Below are 13,976 nucleotides of genomic sequence, written 5' to 3' on the forward strand. Positions count from 1 at the left end.
TGCAGGAGATTATGATACTGGTTCTTGGAAACCACTTACTTTTATTTCATGAGTGACAATGCTGAAATCGGCATTTCTGTCACTAATTTATGCTGCCCTCAGTGAGGTCAGCATAAAGTTCATGACAGGTTCCCTTTAAAGGGATTATCCAACCCCTATAATGCCCCCCAAAATGCCCGGGCCCCTCATCTGGTCATACTTGCCCTGCTTCCCGGGGAGCTACGGAGGCTCATTCCCGCTTTGGCCTGCTATTGGCTGACCCCCACCGCCGTTCCCAGAGACGCAATGGCGGGTGTAAGGGAGCAGGGTAAGTATGACCAGTATGGGGGGCATTATAGGGGTTGAATAACCCCTTTAACGTGATCATTAGAGGCCTTCTCCCATAGACTGTATTTATTTAAGGCAGGCTATGGGAGAATAAATATATTCTTATGGAGCTTTGCCGTTTACATGCTTCCAGAGGAATATACCTGTGGTAGGCATGTTGGCCTTGAGCAGGTTCAAGGGTACCACCACCAACGAATAGCTGCCTGAAAGGAGCACAGCAACTCAGGGGTAAAATTTTTGTGATCTGTGTTATCATAGCTTTGGATGTCTGCTGTTTAAAGCCGCATAAACCTGGCGGCTATGGCGCATCCAAGCAGACGCCATATTTGAAAGAACCAAGTTTCCTACTTATGTGGCAGTGGTTGAGAAGGGGTGAAAAAAGGTTGTCTTATCATATACATTGGCGTCATATCTCTAGCATATGCCATCAATACCAGATAGACGCTGGTCCTACCTCTGGGACCCACTTCTATTTCCCTAAGTGTGTTTCCTTTAGTGAAACAAAAAGTCCTGACCATTTTTAGACCAGGTAATGAAAATTTGTCTAATTCCTTATGTACACAACCGTATGTATTTTGTGGTCCACATATTGATGATACCATAAATGTTGCATCTGCATTTTTTGTGGACCAACTGACTTGAATGGGTCCGTGGTCTGCTTTTTATGGTAAAGTATAGGACTTTTTCTGACTTAAAGCGCACAGATCACATCTGCATGTCCATTTTGCAAAAAGATCGAACATGTCTGCAAAATGCAGACCACATAAAAATAAAAATGTGGACACCACATGAACTGCATCTGTATTTTGCGAATCTTGTGTACATGAGGCCTTAGAGAAGTCATTTTTAAAGGCTCTTTTCACACCATCTTTGTGCTCTTTTTTTAATATATTTTTTCTTTTCTTTAGATGGCTTTGAAAAAGTTCAGTTTGTTTTTTCACATTACTTCTAATTATTTCTTTTATTTACAGGCACCATTCAGCAGTGCAGTGATGCCATTGATCATCTGAAACGCATCATCATTCAGAAAGTCAGCAAGCTAAACAAACCATCTAAAAGACGCATACCAAGGTACTTGCAATGTAATGTATGCAGTAGGGCTGCAACGATTACTCGATTTGAATCGAGTAATTTGAAACAAAAAAATCCTCTGCAAATTTATTGATGGCACTGGGGGGAGCTTATGGCACAGAGCTGATGGTACTGGGGGTCTGATGGCACAGGGGGGCTGATGGCACAGACCTGATGGTACTGGGGATTTAATGGTACAGGGGGACTGATGGCACAGAGCTGATGGCACTGGGGAGCTGATGAAATGCGAGGGCTGATGGCACTGAGCTGAGGACACTGGGGGGAGCTGAGGACACTGGGGGGAGCTGAGGACACTGGGGGGAGCTGAGGACACTGGGGGGAGCTGATGACCTTTTATAAAAGAAAATGTTCTTTTAATTAGTTATTTCTTATTTGAGTACTTGATTGAACGTTGGATTAATCGATAGAATACTTGATTACTAAAATAATCGATAGCTGCAGCCCTAGTCTGCAGGCTTTATTAAATGTATGAAATATTATTAGGTTGTGTCCTGCTACTGTGAGTGATAACCCTGGATGTCCGCAATTGTTGTGATTTAATATGGTCTTAACCCAGCCATACACATCACACTTTGGTCAGGTGAACCTGCCGAGAATGTCGGGTTTTTGGCTGACACACTAATGTGTTTGTGGAGCTCCTGACTCTCCCCTGATAGATGATGATGAAAATATTCGCCTGTTCCTTTTGTTCTCCTGGGAGATAAACCAACGCCAGCAATGTCTGGAGGCGGCATTCTACACTTTTGGCTGTACCAAGCTGAACGTGTGTGCGGGGAAGTCGGGAGGATGACTGGAGAGATAGCTGGCGGCCAAATGATTGAATGTGTACAGGCAGCTTCAGTATTCTTTTACTTCGCAGTTCCATGAATACACTGTATTCAGGTCACTGTTTAGGAAATAGAACAGCAAAGAAGTATTAGGAAAACTTACAGATTACCCAATGACTAATTACAAAGAGAAGCAATATATATCTTCGGTAATTCTTTTTTCTTTGCCTCTGTTTTTAAAATTTGTAAATGATATATGGTAAATGGGTAAGACAGAGAGAAAACAGCTGGGATGCCATTGCATCCATCTTCCATTATGTTAAGCGGATGCTCAGCATTACACAGACTCAGAGATCAGATGCAGGATTTTTAAGAGGGATTTCCAACAATGTTTTTGCCCATACTTCATAGTTCATGCTGCCGAGGAGGCAGCACGTTTGCTCTGAACCGCGTTTGGCTGTAGTGCAGAGCGAATCAGCAGTTTTCATAAGTGCAGTCAAGTTTCTATAATATAGCGCACAATTCCTCAGTTATGAATGATCCACGTCTACTGGTGTCTGCCATTTGCCACAATGCATGCGCAAGAAACCAACTGGAGACCTGAGAGCCCTTCAACATGACACACTCCACAGCGTGCAAGAATCGGCTGGCAAAGACACAATGGCCAGGAGTTGGGGAGAGACGCTCCTGAAACAGGAGTTTAACAGCTAACGGAGGCTGTGAGGCGCCCCCTAGTGCAAGTAATCATAACAGCGTGTCTAACCATCAGATATTAAGGGTACTTTCACACTTGCGGCAGAAGATTCCAGCAGGCAGTTCCGATGGCATTCGTCATCCGGAAAAACAGATCTGGCATTTTTTTTTTATTCACATTTCCGTTTTGCCGGAACACATGTCAATGGAAAAAAAATGCCGGATCCGGCTTTCCGGCAAGTGTTCTAAAATTTGGGACGGAGATGAAACCGCAGCATGTTGCGGTATTATCTCCGTCCTGAAAAGGCAAAAAGACTGAACTGAAGACATCCTGATGCATCCTGAATGGATTGCTCTTCATTCAGAATGTATGGGGATGAAACTGATCAGTTCTTTTCCGGTATTGAGCCCCTAGGATGGAACTCTATGCCTGAAAAGAATAACGCTAGTGTGAAAATACCCTTACCCTGTGATAGGAATGCTGGATGATATTGTGGCTATGGTTAGGCACGAATTACCCGTATTTATTGTGGACATAGCGTTATGTGGAAGTTATTAGTTCATTAGCACATGTGGGTTGGAAATCTATTGGCAGAAGAGGATTGTGGAATGAAAATACGGATAGTGGCTATGATTAGTCATTAATTATTAACGTGCACTAATATCTGTTGTGGACATTTTCTTTATGTGTAGATTGAGAACAGATTTATAAAGTGGAAGTAATACTAAATGAACTGCAATTGTTAATATGTGGAGGCGTTATTGGTATTATTACACAGTGAGAGAAAAATTATTCAATATTGGATGAAATATTCATGGCACTGGATACATTGTACTATATCAGTTATCAATTAGACAAAGCCCAGCTTTTAATTTATCTTAGCAGTATATCAGCAGCCATAATGTGCATAGACCCGGATCACAGTCATCTTAGGTTTTATTTATTTTCCCTTCCTTTCTCCTCTTCCCCTAATTATATGCATTCTGCCCGTTTCCTGCATCTATTACATCACAGTTTTCGCTCGTTATCATTGGGGGACACAGGATCGTGGGTATAGCTGCTGCCACTAGGAGGCGACACTAGGCTAGAACTGTTAACTCCTCCCCTGCAGGCTATACCTCCTCCAGCCAGGAGAGAGCATATCAGTTTTAGCTTAGTGTCCTTAGGAGGCAGACCTCCCTGCCTTAAGCAGGGTGGCTTCCTTGTTTGATTTTAGATTTTTCCTTTTAGGTTTGGGAAACAAAGTCGCCCAGCCTCTCTGTTATCCCGGGGAGCAAGGCCTGTATCTGAGTCCCTCGCCGCTCGACCTCCCCACAGAACCAAAAGGTGGATCCAGGGCAGGCCAGCTCCCCTGCTTCCCGCCAGCCAATGGGTCACCTAGGTCCACCAAAGAAAAAGACCCTCCCGCCATACCAGACTCCTGCCACCCCGGTGCCGGCTGCTGAGGAGGTCACTTCTGGATAAAGTGACCTTGCGGGTCCACTTAGGGAGGGTGAAGAGGATGAAGATGAGGTGAGTACCACGGGATTAGTATGTTTAACCCACCTCCCCCTCCCTCCCTCTTTGGTGACAATAGTTTTCAAGGGTTAACAGGCACAGGGCTTTATTTATCGTAGCCCAGGACCCCTAAAGGCAATCCCTCTCACTCCCCCTCTAGGCCGACTGCTACACGGGCACATAGGGGGTTAATATCCATGTCCTCTGAAAGGCGCTGTTCTAACACAGCGGGAGGCCGAGTGCACCGCTGTGGACCGGGACCATGCACCGGTCGGACAGGCAGGGAGGGGAGCGGAGGAGGCTTCCCACTTCCCTATATCTAGCACCATGATCCAGAGCGGACACCAAGCGCGCCGCTCCAGAAGGGTTAACGCCCGGACGATTGGCCGGGCACTGCAGAAGATTCCGGCCTGCGCTGTTTGTCTTCCCAGTCCGCGGGGTGAACACCCCCGACCTGTGGGCGCATTTCGCTCACTGCTCGAGGTCCCTCTGCGCTCCGGCCGACCGACAGGGCTCCCGATCGGCCGTGCGCGAAAACCTTAGGCCCCGGCTTTGCGGCCTACTAGGCCGCAGCTTTCATCCCCTGGTATGGGGGTGGGGGTGCGCTCTGGCACAAATTCTTCCCGCCAACTTTTCTTTCCCCCGAAGCCCGCTGGGCCCCGCCCCCGGTCCTCAAGGCAGCTTAACCCTTCCTGGCCAGCCAACTCTTTGAGGCCGGCACCGGATTATCTGGGGTTTCTATCTCCAGTGCAGTGTGCCTTAATGTTGAAGAAGTTAACCCCTTTCCTGCTTCTTGCCCACTTGAACAGTATAAAGTTAATCCACGTCACTCCAAAAGTTTTTTGTGCAAAATAAATTTTTACATTTTATTCTTTTTGCAGATTTATAATTTCTATACATCCAGAGTAGATCATTTATTCATCATAAGTATATAGCCACATGAGACATAATTCCTGGACGTTTCGGTCAATTAAGACCTTCTTCAGCGGGGTCTGGTGGCAGGGCGGAGAGGCAGGCGCTGGATGTCTTATTAATCTTGCCTACTTGAGGCTGGGCATCCCAGTTTAAAAAAAAAAAAAAAAAAAAAAAAGTGCGTTTATACAGGACCCCCCTCCCCCTTCTCAGCTCTCATCACCGCAGGACCACCCTGTCTGTTTGGTACCAGACTGGGCCCGTGTCCTATTTCGGAACAGAGGAGTACCAATCCGCCCTCTGGGTCGTTTGGTTGATAATCCTCCACCTGTGCAAATCCAGTGGAGGACAGCTGAAGGATTCCCAACCCACCCTCATGGGTCGTGTAGTTGATAATTCTCCAGCACAATCCATTGAAGGACCTCTGAAGGATTCCCAATCCGTCCTCCGGGGCAGTTTGGTTGATAATTCTCCACCTGCGCAATCCAGTGGAGAACCTCCTGGAAGTTCCCAATCCACCCTCCGGGGTCGTTTGGTTGATAAAGCACCGCCTGCGCAATCCGGTGGATGGACCTCTAGATTTTCCTATTCCACCCTCTGGGTAGTTTGGTTGATATATCCCCATCGGCGCAGCCTGCAACTACCATGGGCACGTTTCTGAGAGGTAGAACAGCGCACAAGCTGGTCAGAGCAGAACATATTTCCTCCTCTGTCACCTCCGCACCCTCAACCTTCCTCCCTAGGGTCTCGCTCAGACGCACCCTCCCTCCCTGGAGAGGTTCGGTCCGAGGTAGGGTGGATCAGTGATTCGGGCTCTGACTCGAATCCGTTACAATCTCCAAGATTGCGTCCACATTAGTCAGCAGGTCTTGTCGTCTGGATTACCTCCTTTCCTCAGGCGGCGTATTTGCACTACTACTGCATACAATACTTACCTTAGGCATTACCTCCTTCCATAGGTGAACTAATTGCTGCAGCGCTGTTTTCAGTGACGCCCGTAGGCGTTCCCCCTTCCGTAGGTGGCGGAATTGCATTTCTACTGGGTACAGTACGTACCGTTTGCATTAGCCTCTTCCATAGGTGGCGTTATGGCATTATCACTGGTTACAGTGTTACCGTAGGCATTACCCCCTTCCTTAGGTGGAGTAATTGCACTCCCACAGGGTACTGGACTCGCCATATGCATTACCCCCTTCCAAAAACGGCGCAATCTCTCTACCATTGCATTCAGTTCCTGCCGTATGTGTTTACCCCCCTTCATGGGTGGAGTTATTGCACGGAGTGCAGTGCTTGCCGTCGGCATTCCCCCTTCCTTTAGTGGGGTGATTACACTACCGTTGAATATGGTACTGACTGTCGCGCTACTCCCCTTCCTTAAGAGAATTATTACACTACCACTGGATGCTATTTCATCAGTCCCATTGCCATCACCATGCTTCTTGTTGCATTACCCACTTCCACTAGTGATCCGCTAACGGGGGAAGAAATAAGCTCCTTGGGATTCTGCAATTCAACGACGCCACGGCTCTAGATGCCTTAGTTTCTTTCACAAGAGTCGGTATCCGCTGGTGCCCTGTACTCTTCATCTAGTGGTATATGGGTGCAGCCAGTGGATTCTGTGGATATTCCACGTGGTCCCCTTCTTTTCTTTTTGGTGCTAGTTTAGGGCATGAATATGCCAACCCCTGTCCTAGAGACTCCCCATCTACATGGACCTCCACCGTTCCAGTCGATCATGTTACTGTCCACAACAATATGTAGTGCGTACGCCATTGCACATAATATTGGAATTATGTTCCAGCGAGTAGAGTGTTGCTCTGACTCTGTATTCTCTATCCACCACTCCTCCTTAGATGGGGAAGTGGTTATGCTGGCACTCTGGTTTAGCTGTTCTTCTCCGCAGGTGCAGCTTACTCGTGCTAGATTTTGTAGTTGATGCAGTGGGGCATCCCCCTCAGGTAGGGGTTCTACCCTGACGCTAGCTTGGCGGTTACTCCTGTTCAGCACCTTACCCAGGTGGAGTGTTTAAGGTTAGCTCTACTTAACTGGGGCAGTATAGTACCATGCCTTCTACTAGATGTCCTCAGGTTCCCCCACCTCAGCTTTTCGCTGGCGGGGCATGCTGTGGCTACTACTGTATGAGGGGGTCTTTGCTTTGCAACTGCATACGATGGTTCCTTCTGCACAACTCCTTCGTCAGGTGGCGGATTCTTCTGGCACTGAATTCGGTGGCCTCTGCTGTGTGGCCCCCCTCCTCAGCCGTAGTATGGTGCTAGCAATAAACTCGTGGCTCCCCTTGCATGGCTTCCTCCTCAGGCGGAGTATTGCATGGCCACTAGATCCTGTGGCTTCTTCTGGACAGCGTTTGTCTCAGATGGGGAATGGGCTTTAGTCCTAGCCTCTTTTTCTCCCTCTCTGGCTAAGGGTTCACGGCCACCCCGCAAGCCTTGGTGGCTCCTACGTTACTACCTTCCCCTCATCTGCATTTGCACGGGACATTGGTTCTGTGGCCTTCTCTTTCCAGCCATGTTCCGGACTCGGCTGGTGAGCGGTGGCGCCTACCACATCCCTTTTTCTATAGGTGTATCCATCCCATTGGTCCTGGGTGTGCTACCTGTATCTACAATTACCTCTCTTAAGACATGAGTAATGACATGTCAGTCTGATGGTGGTCATACTTTTTCACTGCCCATTCTGTGGGTAGACTACGAGACTCACCATGCCAGGCAGAGCGGGGTTACCGTCACGCCTTGCCACCGCTGATAGACGTTTTGTTCCTGGAACGAAACACCCTTCCTGTTTCTTGTTCCTCCTCGAGCTGAATGGTTGCCTGTCTCCCCCTTCTGTCTACCTGGCCAGTAGCCATGCTTTGTACTGCTTTGGAATCTCCTCACAATTTTTTTTCCCCCTATGTGACCAGTGTTTCTCAAGTACAGTTGGGACGTTGGACGTCGTCATGGCACCCCGTCCGGCAGGAGTATTCTCTCTTCTTGGTCTGGTTCAATTTCCCCATCAGGTAGCGTTGCCACACTGTCAATATATGGTCGCTGGCGAGCCTTCCTCCATTGGTGATTTTCATATCGGCCTTGCTTCTACCTATCTCCAACGTATTGGTTCTTTGGCCTGCGGTTGGACATGCCTGATTTGTCGGTGGTTTATCAACAGCTTCTCTCGATAGAAGTCTCACCACAAGCCTCTACTGCTCTGGGGGCATCGGTCTACCAATTTACCGCTTCCTTGGGAGCGTTTCTCTTTAGCAGAGGAGGATCCTGCGGACCTGGGATTTTGGCTCTGCTTCCATGGTTGGGGCCAGGTACCTGGTTTCGTCCGCACGGCCTGTAGGTCGTTTGGTGGCTTTTCAGTGATGAACATGACTTCTCTCTGCGACATCTTCTTCCCCCCTTTTCTTCCTGGAAAGGTGGCATTCCTGATGGCGGGCTTATCCAGCCGGCAAATTCGAGTTAGTAGCGCCTTTCTTGTACATAAATTTTTTATTGTCATGCACCCTCTTCAGGCAGTCCCCCATTAGGTTGTTTTTTGCTGAAGGTAGTTACCACCTTCCACTTCTACACAGACATTGTTTTCCCTTTTTTTCCTTCTCCCTCGCATCCTGGAGAGCAAGCTCTCCATCAGTCATGGGATTCGGGCTCAGGGGTTTGCTTGTCCATGACTAGCTCTTTCCGCAGTACAGATTCTTACCTAGTTATTCCTGGAGGTCCTTGTAAAGGCTCGTCTGCCTCCAAGGGGACGTTTCCAGGTGGATCTATTTGACAATTGCTGAGGCATTCTGCTCCCGGGGCAAGCCACCGCCCAGCGGAGTTACGGTACACCCGACCAGCGGGCGGCGCTTCTTAGGTTTATCTTCACCATGCCTCTGCTTTCCTAGGCATCGCCAGTTGCCGCTCCGGGCCGCAAGGTCTCGCAGGCGGCAGTGTATTAAGCATTTTTGAGGGCGTTTTTTCCATGGGCGTGTGATTTCTTTTTATTTTTTTATATTTTTTTCTCCCAGTGGACTGCTTTGGGACATCCCACGGTCCTTTTGTTCCCCAATGATAACGAGCGAGAAAACTAGATTTTTGTGAACTCACCTGTAAAATCTCTTTCTCACTGAGTTTTCATTGGGGGACACAGCACCCACCCAGTGTGGATATTTCCTTTTGACGCTGATGCTTAGCGATGGGTTAGCCAGGTGTGTCCTCGGTTCGGTACAGACCACTGGCGTTTGTTGTGTATTTTTATCCTTCTTGTTTCGGGTTTTTTCTCCTACTGCTTGTCTACAAACTGATATACTCTCTCCTGGCTGGAAGGGGTATCGCCTGCAGGGGAGGAGTTAACAGTTCTAGCCTAGTGTCACCTCCTAGTGGCAGCAGCTATACCCACGGTCCTGTGTCCCCCAATGAAAACTCAGCGAGAAAGAGATTTTACAGGTGAGAGGTTTTTCCTGTTATATCCTCAGAGGCCTAGAGTAGCTTTAGCGGTTAAAGAAGCACTCCAGGATTTTTTTATTTATTTTTGTACTTTGGGCTGTATAGTGCAGGATACCTGATTTAATTTGATGTAGCATTTGTGGATTGTCTATCATCTTGATCTCTTCTTCCCCTCAGATATGGTTTTCCTAATGCATCACTGCTGTGCTCTGAGTCCTGTGTAAGGGCAGCCATGACAGATTAGTTAACATAGCTTCTGTTCCCTTACACTGCAGGGTCTCCAGGTTTTCCTATGCGATGCAGCTTGAACCTGTCTGCTCTCACCCCGTCAGCGGCCGGAGGCAGTTAGATCACTGTGAAGCTACATCACATAGAACTACACTGGAAAGTCAGCACACACACGTAGTACAAACAGGCAGAAAATTATAGTTCCTCACATGAATCCAGCGATCTCCCCAATCATTGCTCTGATTAATCTGCTAGGTTTAACAAGCTGGCGACTCAAGGGGAGAGTTCTTCATCAGGATGTGAGTATTTTCTGCTGCAGCTCTCTCCCTGTACCTGTCACAGTTTCTAACAGTAGATAGGGCTAGTGGCAGGTAAAGGACTGAACTGAACATGTGCGTCCACCTTTGCAAGGTGGATAGCAAAAAACATGAAAATAACAAACTAGAGATGCCATTATACAGAGATTTTATTGCACAGCTAGACTACCTTTCTAAATAAATGCAATGATGAAAATATTGCCAGATTCTATCATTCACCACCAGATCCCCATTGACTATAATGGGATCCAGCGATGATCCTGACGCTTTCCGACATGCATGTTGGGTTTTGGTTGGAAAAATACAGCTGAATGCAGCATTTTTTGTCCGGCTGACAGCCAGAATTTATGCCGGAACAAGCAACCGTGAATGAACCCTAACTCTCACTGCTCTTCCAGTGTGATGATGAAAAAACTAAGAAATTTGCTTCATCTTTTAAGGAGGTTCTCAGGATTATTAGCAGTTTTAACACCTCTTGTTTTTACCTGAATTTAGGGGTTTTCCTCAGAGTCAGACAATCTGTCTCTTGGATATTGTGCTTTGGCTTTTACAACAATGTGGCCTCCCTCAGACGGACTGCAGACACAAGGCAATGGAACTCTTCTTTGAACTTGTACCTGTTTTGCCTGGTAAATATGTTTTTGTACTTTAATTTAAACAGTTGTACTTTCTGGAAATTAGAGCTTTACATATAAGCAGCAATGTCGTTCTATCTACTTGTGTGTATATATAAATGATCTATTCCCTGTAAACTTGGTATATACACTTATACACTCACCTAAAGAATTATTAGGAACACCTGTTCTATTTCTCATTAATGCAATTATCTAGTCGACCAATCACATGGCAGTTGCTTCAATGCATTTAGGGGTGTGGTCCTGGTCAAGACAATCTCCTGAACTCCAAACTGAATGTCAGAATGGGAAAGAAAGGTGATTTAAGCAATTTTGAGCGTGGCATGGTTGTTGGTGCCAGACGGGCCGGTCTGAGTATTTTACAATCTGCTCAGTTACTGGGATTTTCACGCACAACCATTTCTAGGGTTTACAAATAATGGTGTGAAAAGGGAAAAACATCCAGTATGCGGCAGTCCTGTGGGCCAAAATGCCTTGTGGATGCGGTCAGAGGAGAATGGGCCGACTGATTCAAGCTGATAGAAGAGCAACGTTGACTGAAATAACCACTCGTTACAACCGAGGTATGAAGCAAAGCATTTGTGAAGCCACAACGCGCACAACCTTGAGGCAGATGGGCTACAACAGCAGAAGACCCCACCGGGTACCACTCATCTCCACTACAAATAGGAAAAAGAGGCTACAATTTGCACGAGCTCACCAAAATTGGACTGTTGAAGACTTGAAAAATGTTGCCTGGTCTGATGAGACTCGATTTCTGTTGAGACATTCAAATGGTAGAGTCCGAATTTGGCGTAAACAGAATGAGAACATGTATCCATCCTCTGATGGCTACTTCCAGCAGGATAATGCACCATGTCACAAAGTTCGAATCATTTCAAATTGGTTTCTTGAACATGACAATGAGTTCACTGTACTAAAATGGCCCCCACAGTCACCAGATCTCAACCCAATAGAGCATCTTTGGGATGTGGTGGAACGGGAGCTTCGTGCCCTGGATGTGCATCCCTCAAATCTCCATCAACTGCAAGATGCTATCCTATCAATATGGGCCAACATTTCTAGAGAATGCTATCAGCACCTTGTTGAATCAATGCCACGAAGAATTAAGGCAGTTCTGAAGGCAAAAGGGGGTCCAACACCGTATTAGTATGGTGTTCCTAATAATTCTTTAGGTGCGTGTATGTTGAGGAGTCCATTTCATGATTGAGCAGCTCAGTGAGTATTGTACAGCATGTGTCTAATCTATTCCTCTGGAACTAGAATGTAAGGGCTCAAGCACACGACTGTGATCGGCCTGGGAAACATGGTCCGTGTGTCTGCCAGATCTCCTGGTCAGACCGCAGCTCCCCAGTCAGTTCATATGTTATTGCAGATCTCTTGTACTGAACTGTATGTGTTGGCTTACTTTTGATACAAAAGTGTGGCAAAATTTTGATGCATTTTTGACGTGTGATGTAACATTTAAGCCACATCCTTATTCTTACTAAGCCACAGTTCTTATCATAAAAATGACTAGTCATAAAAATATCTGATTAAATTCCACCTCATTACTCTGACTGTCATGAATGTAAAATGTGTGTGTGTGTGTTAAATGCCCTCCCAAATGCCCTGGCCCCCCCTCATATACAGATTGTGCTTACCTCGTTCCCCAGCACGGCCGCTGCTGCTTCTCCCTGTTGAGCCGATCGAAACATCTGGCGTTGGGTGGGGGCCCAGCCAATAGCAGACCGCGACGAGAACGAGCCTTACCTAGCATAGCGGGTGACGCAAGGGAGGCTCGTTCCCGTGTACTAGATATTAAAATCTACACCAGCTATGACTTGGCACAGATTTGAACTATCGTTTACACCAGTTTCAGGTTTATATGCCCCTGACAGTGACCCCGTCTGGCACCCCCATCGCTTGGCAGAACGTGTTTTCCTCCAGCCACTATACCACAACTAGGAGGAGTTTGAACAGAATGGGGGACGTGCATGCGCCCTACAGTGAAGAGATAATAAAGATTCTTAGAGGTTTCCCGTCAAATAGCAACATCTTTTGGTTTATAAATTCTGTGGTGTTTTTCTTTATAATTGAATTGACAGAAATTTTGGAGGGAATTTATCGTGATTTTATTTTTTTAATTACGGTTTGTTGGAGGCAACAGTGCTGTGGTTTGGGACAAATTTATCAATGTGTCGAACTATGTTGGTAAATGTGTTATGTTTTTAAATAAGTCTTCAGTTTTTAATCCACTCTCCTAAACACACATTCATAAATGTGTGTGAATTCTGGCCAAGCCGCTCTGCCTCGACCACACTTTACTTTTACAAACTGACGCAAAGGGCTTGAATTTCTGGCGCATACGCTTAATAAATGTCTCTCTCAGAAGTTAAGATGCAGTGCATTTATAAATGTGGTCCTTTGTGTTTTTCAGAGAAAAAATCTCCATCAGCCTGGGTGGAGGAAATTATCAAGAAAGAAAGCGTCTCTTTTTTGATTCAGAGATTTGAAAGTGCTGGCAGTGTGGATGGAAACCATTGTGGCATATTTTACATTACCACTCTTCAGGATCTGAACAAGACTTCCTTACGAGCTGTGATTCAGTGGATGGACATGTTGCTTGCGGCTCTGGATTGTTATAATACGTTTTTGGGTATGCATGTAGTGAAACCACAGACTTTGCTTGGTGAGTAAACAATCTAATCATTCGTGTCATGTTTTTTTTTTTGCGAATGAGCACTGTTTTTCCTTTGATTTCCTTTATATATTTACAGTCTTTGTAACCATGTAGAACATTTGTAAGTACGTGCAGGATACATCTCCTAGTTCGAAAGGACAAAAGTAAATATGTAGTATACATTATGAGGTAGAGCTTGCCCATGTGTACTTATATTATTACGTACCGGTTAGGCTACTTTCACACTAGCGGCACGGACCTCCGGCAGGCTGTTCCGTCGGGTTAACAGCCTGTCGGATCCGTCTTGCCGCTAGTGAACGTGTGTTCCTGGACTGCCGCTCCGTCCCCATTGACTATAATGGGGGCGGGCGGAGTTCCGGCAGCGCATGGCGAGAGGCTCCCGGAATAAAACTACGAC

The 13,976-nt window shown here is 46.6% G+C and overlaps 1 protein-coding gene across 1 annotated transcript in view; it reads left to right on the forward strand.

Annotated features, from left to right (window-relative positions):
- Positions 1-13,976, forward strand: part of PRKDC (protein kinase, DNA-activated, catalytic subunit) — a 448,398-nt gene that overhangs the window by 160,847 nt on the left and 273,575 nt on the right. Inside the window, 3 exon segments of the mRNA XM_040433446.1 lie at positions 1,299-1,398; positions 10,757-10,890; positions 13,316-13,567. Coding sequence (XP_040289380.1) covers positions 1,299-1,398; positions 10,757-10,890; positions 13,316-13,567 — 486 coding nt within the window.

The sequence above is a fragment of the Bufo bufo genome, chromosome 5 (genome assembly GCF_905171765.1).
Source record: "Bufo bufo chromosome 5, aBufBuf1.1, whole genome shotgun sequence".
Lineage (NCBI taxonomy): Eukaryota > Metazoa > Chordata > Amphibia > Anura > Bufonidae > Bufo > Bufo bufo.